Below are 14,956 nucleotides of genomic sequence, written 5' to 3'. Positions count from 1 at the left end.
CACAGGCTATGAGGGGAGAGGCCACACTGAGCAGCGGAGCAAAGATGAGCACAGGCTATGAGGGGAGAGGCCACACTGAGCAGAAGGGCTGACATGCAGAGCGCGCTCACGGGTTAGAAGAGACAATCCCGGGCTGTCGAACTGAACTGGGGGATGAGATGATGAAGGCATCTCCTCAATGGGCAAGATCAAGGGAAGAACACTAGAGAACCAGGAACTCTGCCCGGTGTGGGTTGTCACCAGACACATTATGAGACAAGTAGGTGAAGATGGTCTGTATGCACCTTGGAGGAAGGCTGAAGGGCTGGAGCTAAGTATCTGGAAATCACTAGATGAACAAATTGCTGTAATGCCAGAGTCTAGATGAGAGCACTAAGTGAGTAAGGGGAGACAGAGGCCAGCAGATCTGGATGAGAAGCCACTGGTGTCTGGGAGTAGAGACAAGGGAGAGGGGCCCAAAGAACCGTTTCCTCAGAGGGGAAGCTCAGTTGTGGCAACGGCTATGGAGGGGAGGGAACAGGACAAAGACCTAGATCTGGAAACAGGAGGTGGCTGGTGACCTGGACACCTGCAGTGCACTGTTAAGGAAAGCAGCTGGATGGAGAGGAGGGTGGGAGAAGTGCAGACATCAACCAGAGGCAACCGGGAAGCATCAGCTGAGAAGCATTTCTGTGGGAGGCACAGACAAGTGAGCTGCTAGCTTGAGGAGGGTAAGGGCTATCAGAAGAGGGGATTTCAGAGCTGGAGTAAGCAGGGCACTCTGTATGTGCTGCAGCAGAAAAAGGCAGCCAGCAAAGGCCAGGGGCTATGACACCAGCAGCCCAAACAGCTGGGTCAGGTCTGTGGCGGTGACGGTGACGGATGCAGGTGGAAGGCGCGAGCATCCTGCAGCACAAAGGGCGGCTGCGAGGAAAGAAGAACACGGAAGCTCTGTGACTGCCGTGTGGGGGGAAGTGGAGGACAGATACTGGAGAATGAGAAAACATGGCAGGATGTAATTATGAAAGGCAGTCTGGCTTTTCTTCCGGGCAGCTTTGGTGATGCTGGCATTCAGAGGGAGCGTGACTGATGCACAGGGTGCAGGTTTGGAATGAGTTCAGTGGGGAGTAAAGACATATGACACCCACAGTGTGTTCAAGGTCACCCAGTGCTAGAACCCGACAAAAAGATGAGGGCCAAGGAGGGCTGTGAGCACCATCGTGTGTTCAGTACGGCTGCGCCAAGGCAGACGTGAACAGAACTGCCAGGAAGAGCCAGACTAGAATCCTGAGAAGAAGGAACCTTTCAACAAGCGCAAACAACCACTGACATCAGCCATCAAGAACAGGTTGTCATATTCAGCACAATTCACAGAATGAAAACACATGCAGCACATTAAAAGTTAATTTTTTGAAAGAGGGTCTCCTTACATAGCCCAGGCTGCCCTTAAAACTAGAAGAGTCATGTATGGGATTATAGTCATGTGTAATATCATAAAGATTAGCATACAAATAAATGAATAAGAAGGAGCCGAGGGAACAGCCCAGTCAGTAGAGCGTGTCCTGCATAAGCATGAGGCCCTAAGTGTGGTCCCAGCACCCATGGAAAAGCTGCTGCAGCAGGGTGCACCTGAAGTCCCTGGGCAGAATATCTGCGGTTTCCTGGGCAGTCTAGCCAAATTAGTAAACTTTAGGCTGAATGAGATGGGGAGAGTGAAGCTGTCTAACATTGACCTTTGGGCACTTGTGCGCGCGCACACACACGCGCGCGTGCACATACGCACACACATTTTTAAAGTATTCTGGAAATCTCTTAATTAGTAAAATTCAGTTTGAGAGAATGCTTCATTTTCTATATAAAACTGAGAACCTAATAATTACAGACAAATCTATCAACATATGTAATGTTTCAGAAATCTATCTGTAAGAGGTGGCCTTCACATGAAGTGTAAGGGAGGCGACAGTGTCAACTCCGTACCCAGTGCTGTGTTTAGAAAGAAGTGCTCATGTGAACCCAGTGAGCTCAGTGACCAGAACCCAGGAAACGCAGAGCCCCAACATCCCCCCCACCCCCCCTCCCCCGTGGGATACACACGGGAGCACTGAGGTGCCTGGGCCTGGTTCCTGTCTGCTCCGCACACCATGGCTCTTCCAGAGCCGCTTATCTCCCATTAGCTGGCGCACATCCCCACGTGATAAAATGCGCTCAGGCCCAATCTTACTTGTAAAAAGAAAATGGTACTTTTTTTTTTAAAGAAGTATTTTGGAAATGTACTCAAAGAGCAGATTCCCCCTCCCTATACTTAAAAAGTACTCCAAGTCATTATCCCCCACTTTAAGCTGAGCAAGACCATGTGATCCAGACCCTCGGTCTCCAAACTGCTCTTCCACATTACATCAAATGCCTCCCCCCAGCTCCAGCTAGGCCATCCGCGCTGCTGCGGTAGAACAGGAAATAGAGTGACAGAGACGCTCCTGTCACCTCAGACTTGCACGGTATTACTTCCAATTCATTTTTAAATGACTCCGAGAAACTATTCCTCAATCTGCAAGGCTGACAGAAGAAACAGCTGCCAGGTCGCGATGACTGTGCTGCAGCTCCAGCAGATCCTGTCAGAGGCGGAAATGAGGCAGAGGGGAATCAGAACAAGAAACCTGCTCTTCTTCCCGAGGGGGGGGGGCAGAGCATCCGATCAGGCCACTCCAAAATGGCTGCCATTAAACAATTTGCCAGGAAACTCAGGTTTGCTTTTCACCTTTAGCTGAACCAGTGAAAAAATATCCAGCACTGAGAAGCCTATTTCCCTTCTTAGACACCTTCAAAGTTAAAACTTGGGAGCCTTCCCACAGTTTTCATAACTATGGCCAGCTGTTTCATCTGAGACATCTGAGTGAATGGAGTACGGGTAAACGCAATAGCGAGCAACACTGGGGACACACGCATGTCCTGGTCCCCGGCCAGACAGACACACACATGTCCTTGTCCCCGGCCAGACAGACACATGCATGTTCCAATAAGAGACACTGGGGAGACAGACACACGCATGTTCCAATAAGAGACACTGGGGAGACAGACACATGCATGTTCCAATAAGAGACACTGGGGAGACACATGCATGTTCTAGTAAGAGACACTGGTGAACACTGATGAAATTAAAATTAGCAGAGGACAAAGAAAGAATCCCACTGTAGTTAGTAAAGGCCCTCACAGTGGCATAAGGTTTAGAAGTAAGCCTAAAATGCTAACATAAAAATTATGTCTCAAAAATAAGAGAAATCAATTAAAATATATATATTAGCAAATATAAATATATATTTTTATATATATTTTAAATTTTATTAAAAAAATAAAATATATATATATTACAAAAAAGAACTGGAGAAAATAATTTTTTTGAAGCAGTCTTGCTCTATGGCCCATGCTGGCTGGAACTTAAGCAGCCCAGGCTAACCTCAAACTCCCGGGTACTGCAATAGTAGGTGTGTGCCAGCTTACCAGGCTGGGCAAATAAACAGGCCAGAGTGCATCCTCTCCGTCCTAGCAGAAAGATACCACTTCCCAGGGTCTCTCTGGATAGAAAACAGCTGCAAGGTGCTTCATCCACACATAGAGCTTTTTGGGTTTGAAGAGAAGGAGGCTGAGCTCTTGGGAGAGAAGCAGGCAGGACCCAGGGGACTGTGCAAGCTTCCAGACACAGCTGTCTCCAGGTGGACCTTCACTGCCGAGACGGCAGATGTTACAGAGAAAGACAAGCCACCAACAGCCCGGGGGCTAGGAAACATATGCACCCTTAGCTTCTCAACTTCTCAACCTTTCTACACAGCCCACATCAAAAACATTAAAAAAAAAAAAGGCCCTTGCTTCAACATTAACATTTTCAGTCTTCACAACAATTTTCTTCATCGAGAAAAGTGCACTAAGATGTATGTGTAACAGGTTCGCTATAACACTTACTAGGGAGACGTCAGTCCCCAGGCAGGGCTGATTAACAGATGATAGTAGCTAATGGAGTACCATGAATTCATTAAAAGTGAAGATTTATGTATTCTACTGTGTGAATACACACACACAGTCATTGAACAGGCCCCAAGACTGTTCAATGAAAAATAACCCCAGAGTAGCACATTCAAGCAGGAGCATGTTCATCTGACACTATGGACGCGTCCTCAGACAGAGGACAGGTCTGATAGGAGGCCCCATGCTATGGACGCGTCCTCAGACAGAGGACAGGTCTGATAGGAGGCCCCACTCTACCAGTGATTGTAGTAATAGGTGCGGCGGGGCTGCGTCTCCAGCACCCTGGCTGCCTGGCTAGGTTAGGCCTCGAAATAATTACACGGACACTGTATTCTTTTAACACTGCTTGGCCCATTTCTATCTAGCCTCTTCTAGGCTAACTCTCGCATCTGGACTAGCCCATTTCTAATCATGTGTGTAGCACCCCAAGGTGCGCTTACCGGGAAGATTCTAGCCTACATCCATCCTGGGTCGGAGCTTCATCACGTGTGCCTCAGAGAGCAGAGCTATCGGGGGGAGCATGGCGTCTCTGAGCTCACTTCCTCTTCCTCCCAGCATTCTGTTCTGTTTACTCCTCCCACCTATGTTTTAACCTATGAGGCCAAGCAGTTTCTTTATTACTTAACCAATGACCTTCCTCCATCAAGTGATTATAATTCAGTGGTAGTGGGGTGGGTGGGCGGGATTCTGTTCTACTTTTTATATGGAACAATAACTAGTTTTAAAAAAACATGAATTATTAAAGGATATTTTAAAAACATGGGCTCTACATATTTAACACACATACATATTCACCCATAATTTGGATTTCACATGTTCCCCAGAGGTCCAGAGCAGTGCTAGTGGATGGTGGACACTTTGGGAGGAGGGCCTAGTGGAGGAGGCCCAGGAGGTATGTAACAGAGATCGTGCTTTCATTTCCTCCCAGTCACCCAGACCCGAATAATCACACAAATGCTGTATTAATTACAACACCATTTGGCCAACAGCTCAGGGACATTCCTAGCTAGCTCCCACATCCTAAATCGACCCATTTCTATTATTCTGTATCTTACCACAAAGCGCATGGTTTGTTACCTCACACTCTGCTTCTTGGGCACCTGCATGGCATCTGCCGGACTCTGCCTTCTTTCTCCCTGCATTCACCTTCATTTTCCCACCTGGCTATATTCTGTTCTACCATAGGCCAAAGCAACTTCTCTATTAACCAATGGTAATAAAACATATTCACAGCATACAGAGGGGAATCCCACATCAGAGGTATGCTGGGAAGGGCATTTGGAATGTGGACCGTCTAGTCTTCCTCTCTGTTTCTTGACTGGTGGTGTGAGTGGTTCACTCCACAGGGTATGCCTGCCATGGCTCTCCATCACTCCTCAGGAGCAGAAAGCAATGGGGCCACTCATTTGGCTGGGACTTCCAAATCCATGGGCTGAATACTCAAAGGAAATGAATGCCCTCAGGTACCTTGTTTCAGTAACAGACTCTCAATATGTAAGACAAAGCCCTCCTTACCAATAGCAAAAAAAGTAATGCAGTTAAATCTCCATTTATTCATTAATTTAAAATAAAATCTCTAGATAATTTAATTTGCTACAACAGAGAACATTTTTGTTCCTGGTTTTTTATTACAGTTGATGTTTTAGCTCCTATTAAGGCAACAGCAGTAAACTCTAAATTCTTACCCAGCAGGCATCATCAACACATTCCATACAAGCCATGAGAGAAGCCAGTTTCTTAGAAGCACTGAAACATCGAGCCTAAGACTTCTGGCCTGGGAGGAGCGTCTGCACTGCCGTTCAGCATGATGCAAGATATGATATGAAAGATTCCACAGTTTTACATTCAGTACCGCCAGCTGTGGTGACTGCTGGGCCTCTGAGATGACAACGGTGCAGCACAGGGTCACAGGCAGACCCCCTTCTATACAGCTATAACTGCAACAGCCAAGAAATAGTGGGGCAGCTAACAGTTCACCTTCTGAGAAAATAAAGGACAACGTAGTCTAGTTATGAATAAGGTAAGCCTCTCTGAAATCCTCTGACCATCAACTAATACTCTGTAAATAATAAAAGGAGACTGATGACAAGAATAACAAGGCACGGCACAAGTGACATGCCAATAACTAAATGGCAGTGTGCTTTCTTTCACAAACAGGAACCGCTGCTTATACCATATCACTCTCAACTATCTGCTAAGCCACCTGCCCTGGTCACAATCTAATCACACTGTCCCCAGTGTACTTGTCTGGGCTGGACGGGCAGTCTCTTGGAATCATGTGCACAGCAGGTTTAGCCAGGTGAAAGGAACCTACAGGGAAATTTTGCATTTCCTCCACCCCCACAGTAAACTACTGAAATGAACTAGCACCTCAATAATACTCAAATGCTAAAATACTGTAATGCAAAATGATGAATGAACTCACATAGTGCAATCAAGGTCAGTAGCAGTCAGGGCACTGGGGTGGCTGGAGCTCAACTTGGAATGGTTTCTAAGGGTTTAACTTTTAACCCTGAGCAAGGCCAGTGCTTTGGTCAGCTATGCAGAAGTTTTCAGAAGCTATTGTTTCGGCAAATCTCTGATTAAATTCTACATCACTATATGAGATACAATTTTTTTTTACATTTGAGGTATTATATGAGTTCCTGTACGATGGAATTTCAAAATACTATGTGCAAATAAAGTATATCAAAAATATTTTAAGACACTGAAGGTTTGATTTAAGTAATTTGTACATCTTGCCTCTCAGACCAGTAGAGGTAGCTGCGAATTAAAACAGGAAGGCAGGCACTTTAGGCAGTGCTCACAATCAGCCACTAGATGGCAAGCAAGGGGAACTGGGTCTACAGCAGAAACAGCTCAATTCAAGGTAACTACTGGCAATTTAGTGACAATGGAGTTGATTTTGAATTATCTGCTTTTATCTAGGAATGACCACCTCACCTACATACTGGGTGCAGAGGCGTGGGTTATTCTGCTCACCATCTGCTGAGATTGTCACTTTAAATTGTAGAAAAACGGCACTTCCCCAAATGAGGCTGGACACACAGATCCAAGTTCACCAGCAGTGGCAGGGCAGCCTCCTGCCTTCACTCAACAGGCACAAAGGGAGCCTCCCAGTTTTCTAGGGGCCTGGCACCTCTGAATGGGAGGGAAGGTGTTTGCATTCTCCATTAGGACATTAAGACGCAGTGTCAGAGTACACATGTTTGTGCGTGATCTAATGCTACTAGAAAACACATTTTCTCCCTCAGATATTTTACTTAGGTAATAATCCTCTCATTGGTCATAAAACAAAGTTGTTCATGATCTAGAAACTAAAATAGCACAATCTAGCCCACGAAGCCAAATCCTCAGGAGTGTAATAACCTACTTTTGTTGGTCTATGAAAATTTAGATTCTTTTGATGACCCTTATTTTTTCCTTTTATTGAAAATAGACTTTTTTCCTTACATAATCTATCCTGATTATAGTTCTCTCCCTCTGCTCCTCCCAGTTCCTTCTTCCCTCCTCCCCCATGTGGAACCACTCCCTTTCTGTCTCTCATTAGAAAAACAATCTGGCTAAGGGATAGTAATAAAATAATAAAACAAAAACTATCACATTAAAGTTGGACAAAACATAAGGAAAAGGGCCCAAGAGAAGGTACAAGTCAGAGACTTGCTCATTTGCACACTCAGGAATCCCATAGGAACACTAAACTGGAAACCGTAATAATATATATGCAAAGAACTAGTAGAGTAAAAAGAGATTAAAAATATACATAAATAAAAGAAAAAAAGTAGTATTTTCTTAAAAGGAAAAGTCCTGGCATTGTGAGACAAGAATCCTCCAAAGATGCTATATAGTGTTTGTTTTTTGTTGATCATCCACTGCTGGGTGAGCAGTTTGCCCTTAAGAGGAGTTTGTTTCCTAGGCAGACCCTAAATTTTCATTTGTAAGAAGTTATCAGTTAAAGATGGCTTCTGGGTTAGGGACTGGGGTATGTGTCCGCTTCTCCTGCAGCTCTAGGGTTCCATTCAGGCCCTATGCATGCAGCCTCAGCCTCTGTGTTAATCATGTTGATTTAGTGGGCTCTTACACTCTTTCTGCCTCCTCTTCCACAGGGTTCCCTGAGTCCTGAGGGAGGGACTTGATAGAGACATCCCATTTAGGCTGTGTGTTCCATGGTCTCCCACTCTCTGCATAGCATCTGACTGAAGGTCTCCGTATTTGCTCCCATCTGCTGCAGGAGGAAGCTTCTCTGATGACTGGTGAGGAAGGCGCTGATCTATGAGTACAGCAGAATGCCATTTTATTGCTGTGTTTTTGTTTGTTTTTAGAACCACAGCATGATGGAGGAAGGTCAAAATGCTGGGAGGAAGAGGAAGTGAGGTCAGACTCAACAGCTCTCCTCTCAGGGGCAGACGCCTCAGAGAGACACGATGCTCCACTCTTGCGGGCAGAGGCGAGAGCTCTGCTCTCTGAGGCACACACGATGAAGCTCCCACCCAGGACGGACGTAGGCTAGAATCTCCCTGGTAAGCCACCTTGTGGGCTACAGAAGATTATTAGAGATGGGCTAGTCCAGGTGCGAGAGTTAGCTGAGAAAAGGCTAGATAGAAATGGCCAAGCAGTGATTAAATGAATAGTGTCTGTGTAATTATTTCGGGGCATAAGCTAGCCTTGCGGGCAGCGGGGTGGCGGGAAGCAGCCCCGCAGCTCCCTATTACTACAACAGCATTTAGTTCTAAGTCCCTGGGCTACTGAGTCTCAGGTTCTAGGTCACCCAAGCAGTGTCAGGAATGGGTTTCAACTTAAGGAGTGTGTCTTCCATCAGATCAGATACTGGTTGATTATTCCCACAAGCTTTGTGTCACCACTGCCCCAGTGTATCTTGCAGGCAGATCAGCAGTGTAGATCAAACTCGTGGCTAGTTTGGTGTTTCCATTTCTCCTTCGGTAGAGCGCAGAGCACTTTCCTGTACAAAGATACTAGCACGTAGTAGGGAAAGTTCTCTGTAGGCACCAGTTCAGCTTCTCCATGTTCAATGAGTTGTGTAGATGTTGTCTTCAGCAGTGGGGCCATGCGTGTGATGACTCAGAGCACTCGAGTCCCCCACCTCAGCTCTCACCCCGCTGATGCCTACAGCACTACACACCAGGGACGCCAGCTGTCAGCACCGCCAGGCCAATGCAAAGCATCAATGGCTGTCACTTCCACAGGAGCAGAAGTGTCTTCAAACAGACCCCATGCAGGTCAGGGAAGTCTCCTGGGCTCCTAGGCAATTGTGCTTTATTTTTGGTACAAAGTAATAAAAATAAAATCTTACATAGATGGGGTGCATTGGGAGGTAGAGTATAGACATCCCGTGCAGTTTTTAGAGTAATATTGACACTATAATAATACTTCTAATTCTTAGAGAATTATTATTATCCGTTCACGTATTTCTGTCAACATTCTCCTGCACGGGTTTTCAGCCACCACCCTCTTGTTACACACAGCTGTAAATCTTTTCTTCCCCTGCCCCTGGAGCCTCAGCATTTTGCTGCTTTAGACAGCGCCTTAAGAAGTCTCTTCTACAGGAGAAAGGCCAGTCTTGTAGGAGACCGACGCGATCTAGGAAAGCTTGAGGAGCTATCAAGAACCATGTGGATCAGATCAGTCAAATCCATCACTCCCTTTCCCTTCCCCTATTTTATTTCCCTCTTAGCTAGTAGAGGTAAAATTGGAAAACCTAGGTCCTAAATAGTCAGAGCCAAATCCCAAGCTCCAGTCCTCCTGGAAGAGACCTATGTGATAGTAGGCAAGTGACTCAACCTTACCACTCCCCAATACTAGCATCTTCTAGATGGCTACGTCTCCATGACCCAGTGTCTGAAGTGGGAGAAAATGGAACAAACACCACCAATCATCGACAATCCTGCAGTCCGAGTTTCTGGCTTTTCTAAGGGGTCCCCAGTCTGCTGTGAGAAAAGCTGAAGAGGAACGGTGACTGCAGGAAAGGCAGGAGGTGAGAGCAGCTGCCATGTCTCCAGTGTACTGTGAGCAGGGAGCGCAATGCTCATCTTTAGTTAAATAAATGTGGAAAATGCTCTGTGTGTAGAAGGCTGCTGGGGCAAGTCCCTCAATTCAGTCATTTCCATCACCAGATACAGCTACCGATCCTCCCACTAGAAAACAAAACCACCACACTTCCCTGCTCTCCACTCTTCCTTCTAGCTATGACCTCATCATTCACTTCACAGGGAGCCCAAGGCTTGTCTAGACTTACTGCTTCTGATGTCTCCCTTCTGTTCTCTTCAAATCCAACCCACTGAAGCTTTCTATCCGTGTCCTGACGAGGCCCACAGGCTGAGCTCAGTGACCACTCGGTGTTCCCCCATGTATCTTCAGCATGTAACACAGCGGCTCTCACTATTTACCACTCCACATCACCATGCGGGCTCCCCAGTCCACTCCAGCACTTTCTGCTCATTCTCTGGCCTAGAAACCCTATCCCCAGGCTCTCCCTCCTCAGCTCTCTTTCCTCTCTACCCTCACTAGCCGAGTCCAGCTGGAATCAGGGCTTTCAATTCTATCCATATACGGTGAGTCTCAGATTCATGACGCTCTACGTGTACGGTGATTTGAGTAAGAGTGGCCCCCATAGGTCCCTTAGTCACCAGGAAGTACAAAGTTCGACATAGAAAGATGAGAAAGTGTGGCCTTGGAGGAAATGTGTCACTGGGGGTGGGCTTTGAGGTTTCAGAAGCCCATGCCAGCTCCCTCCAACACCTTTCTCTGCCCATGGATCAGGATGTAGCTCTCAGCTACTGCTCCAGCACCTGCCTGCACGCCACCATGCTCCCCACCATGGCGATAATGGACTAAGTCTCTGAAGCTGTAAGTAAGACCCCAACTAATGCTTTCCTTCCATAAGAGTTGCCTTGGTCATGGTGTCTCTTCACAGTAGCAGAACAGTGACTAAGACAACATGCCTATCTAAAACACAGCTCAAGCTCACAAGTCCCACACTGAGTCCGTGATTCTACCAAAACCTGTTCCAGCCACAATGTCCCCTTCCATTTCTCAGATGCTCAATCCAATGCTAAGAGAAATCCCACATCCCATCACCCGCAGCCACCCCTGCTGACTTTAAGTATGAGAAAGCTCTTTCTACCCATGCCACTAACACCACCTCTGCAAACCACCACTCCTCCCATCTGTCGGTACAGCCTGGTCCACAGAGCTTCTCACTGATTATTTAAGAAAAAGGGAAGAAATCAGTCATTCCTAGTGTATAATTTTTAGTTCAGGGTATCCATTTTATAAACACGCAAACGTGTGTGTGCATGCACACACATACACACACCCTTAGAACCATTCTCTGAAACATGTACATGTTAATAATGTAAATAATTAATTAAAATGCCTTAAAACTGTTTATGTATATGGATGTCAGACAATATAGAAAGCAGTTTCAAGTCAGCGACTTTATTAAACAGGTAACACCAATTCATACAGAATGAGCATTAGAGCATTAGCTCTGAATCAGTCACTAATGATATTTGAATCTTCAGTTACTAGCAACAGGAAGTTTGCTTACATATTGGTAAGAATTTAGTCATATTCTATGTCATTACTACAGAAGATAAATTATATGCAAATCTAAAAACCAGAAACTTTAGACAACATAAAACCAATAGCCAGGTGCCAATCACCAGGCTGGTTACTTACACTGTGAACCCCTAAAGCTTTCCAGACTGCAAAGCTGATCACGCCGACCCCACACCAGGCATAAAGAGATCCCCAGCCCAGGGCTCGCAGAGCAAGGGACGACCCACTCTCTGGTAAGGCAGCCGTGGCCATAGTGCCCTGGAATGAACACAGAGAGCTTAGGTAAAACACTCAGTAAATGTACTGGAAGCGTTTGCAGCGGATTACAGTTCTCCCTGTGTAACAACCTGACCTAAGAGGCCAGCCCAGCCTAAGGTCAAATGGCAGCTTTGCGACCTCTCCAAGCATGTGATTCTCTGACAGATGGATATTAGAATGTGGGGCACTGTGGTCATTTATCCTTCTAGAAAAACCTGGAACATTCTATTAGGCTCATTGGCATTTTCATGAAAACAGCATTAGAGTAAATGCTAATTTGATGACGAATGAAGGATTTACAACACTGTCTTCCACCTGGAAAGATTATTTCACTTGACTACAGCTCTTCCTGTTTTTAGAGTGGTCTGTACACTGCTGAGCACACTCAGTGTGGCCTTTTCTATGCACATGCTGTGTGATGGCAGGGGCTAGCCCCAACATGGATGCCACTCTGCTAACCTGCTTGCCCGCAGCCTAACATCAAGACCCGACGGGTGGATTCTCCCTGCTCGTTTACCGACACTTTCAGTAGAAATCTCAGACCTAACCGGGTTGCTGAAATCCTTCTTTAGCCATTTTCTATTATAAACACAATATACTCCAGCATTTTGCTCCTTTTCCACATTGTGCCAGTTTTTGTTTTTTGCAGGCTCCACTGCACCATGACTTTGAACTGGCCTCAATCCCTACCCAGAAGCAAGGATATCAACCAATATTATTCTGTTAGGATCAGTTCCTATGCTTTGCATTATCTTTTTTTTGAAGAAACAGATCAAATAGCCATTTCCCTCCTGGAAAAAACAGGAATTCTACACACACACACACACACACACACACACACACACACACTACACACACACACACACACACACACTACACACACTACACACACACACACACACACACACACACACCCTTCAAGGTCTACATAAACTCGCATTTATTTTACTAAATCAAATACAAAGGTAACATATGAAAATAACTCGAGATTACATAGCAATATTCACAACAGAATCTCAAATTTTGCCTCAGATTTTTAAGAATAGGTATGTCATGTTTGTGAGGTGAAAACATTAATTATTGTCTCCATATTTTCAAAAATGAATTTTAGTAGAAGCTTGATATTGAAGAGTGATCATGTTTTTTTTCTTCTGAGAGAAAATACCAAATGCTGTTCACACTCTCTGTTCAAAATGTTCTAGATAAAGTTGGCTGACTCTCTGCAAAAAAATTTAACTCACCATAAATGATATTTTATAAGAACATGAGACATAGCTATACACATAGTCAGCGTGTCTTGTGTGCAGGCATATGTGCATGTGTGTGCACTGTGTACTGGCATGAGTGCATGCATGTGTACACACACGTTGACAGTGCACATGTGCACATACATGTTTACATATGTACATACATGTTTACATGTGTGCATACATGTATGTGTACATGCATGTTTTTAAAGCTCTATTTCCCTTCACTGCCATATTTTTAAGTTAAAATTAAGGCTTCCATATTTGGAAGTTAAACTGACGAATCACAGCAGACAGCTCTGTAATCTTGAGATATGGGCACATAACAACAGGCATGTATTTTTCATGGACAGCATTACATTTAGTCTCATAGCCATGTGATAAAACCTGTGTAAAAAGTACAGGTTTAAAAAATAATCTTGGAGGGATGGATATAGCTTGTTGGTAGCATGCCTAACTAGCATGTCAGCCCTGGGTTCCATTCTCAGCACTTACATGTGCACAAACATGTCTGTATTTCTGTCTATCTGTCCTCCATACCTCCTCTTTGTATCTAATTGAGGTATGTGTGCATTAACAGATAAAAGAAATTCAAGGGAATAATTTTTTTACTTTAGTATGCACTTTACATTTTCCCCTTTCTCTTTCTTCAAGAAATTGCAAAGAAAAATATATGCTCTCTCAATACTATTCTTTATCAACTTTCATCTTCCTAGTATGAGACTCAGCAATTAGAAAATAAAGGGAATGATTATCCCCCTAAAATAGGAAAAGCGTAGGCAGTTCCCAAATGAAAGGTTGGTCATTTGGAGGTTCTTTTGGGTTGTGATTTGAATGTTTCCAGGGTAGAGCACAGCTTACTTGAATAAGAGTATTGCTAAGAACAGTACCATTTATTCCTCAGGGGGACAAAGAGGGAGAGTGCTATGTTAGACTGATTGCTTAACCCAGCATGCCTCCGTGTCTTGCTGTTTAGTGGGAACAGCATCCGATGCCTTAGTGGCTGTGTGTGTTAAATGAGTGAGGTCCTTGGAAGAGCGGCTAACACACAGTAAGCATTCAGATGTTAGGAATTAGTACTGTGAACATGATAGGAGACCAGGTAGTGACTGCACCACACAGCCTAAGGGTACTTCTTGAATGGGTGCTCAGTACAAACCCAGTAACTGGATGCTGTCAGGCAACTGTCTGGTAAGTGGGGATTTGCTAATTTCAATGTTTCCCTGTGTGGGAAGTTTACATAATATTTTAGCCACTCTATGCAGTGTTTCTAAAGTTCTTTTATACATGAACCCCAAAGATGTTCAATTATGTGGGTCTTATTAATATTTAACATACTACAAATTAAAACAGAAATTTATCCTTCATTCATTTTAAAATGCCAAATTTATTATATATTGCTACAAATCCATTTTTTATTTATATAATTATCTTTCCAACTCCCAAAAAAGCACAGAGATTGCCGTTTTATGCTTTTTTTTTTTTTTTTTTTTTTTAGTTTTTCGAGACAGGGTTTCTCTGTAGCTTTGGAGCCTGTCCTGGCACTAGCTCTTGTAGACCAGGCTGGCCTCGAACTCACAGAGATCCGCCTGCCTCTGCCTCCCAAGTGCTGGGATTAAAGGCGTGCGCCACCACCGCCCGGCTTGCTTTTGTTAATGTTATAAATGTCCAGCCTAAAAAGTGGCTTTTCATATCTATAGTTGATCTTTTATAAAATGTTTTCTTCTATTTTTCATTGATAGCTGGAATATATGAATAAAACTCTGGCCTCACACAGATGTGTGGTTAGAAAAAGAAGTATCTGATTAGCTTTTCTTCTTTGTAATATACCAGTACTGAACAAAAAGCCTTCTGAAGGTTGCCACATAGAGACCTAT

The 14,956-nt window shown here is 44.7% G+C and overlaps 1 protein-coding gene across 1 annotated transcript in view; it reads right to left on the bottom strand.

Annotated features, from left to right (window-relative positions):
* Positions 1–14,956, bottom strand: part of Tmem242 (transmembrane protein 242) — a 28,063-nt gene that overhangs the window by 10,176 nt on the left and 2,931 nt on the right. The window contains exon 3 of the mRNA XM_005363407.3: positions 11,695–11,832. Coding sequence (XP_005363464.1) covers positions 11,695–11,832 — 138 coding nt within the window. The remainder of the gene's footprint in view (positions 1–11,694; positions 11,833–14,956) is intronic.

Source organism: Microtus ochrogaster, linkage group LG9 (assembly GCF_000317375.1).
Source record: "Microtus ochrogaster isolate Prairie Vole_2 linkage group LG9, MicOch1.0, whole genome shotgun sequence".
NCBI lineage: Eukaryota > Metazoa > Chordata > Mammalia > Rodentia > Cricetidae > Microtus > Microtus ochrogaster.
The sequence above is the reverse complement of the archived record's forward strand: the minus strand, read 5'-3'. Positions and strand labels throughout refer to the sequence as shown.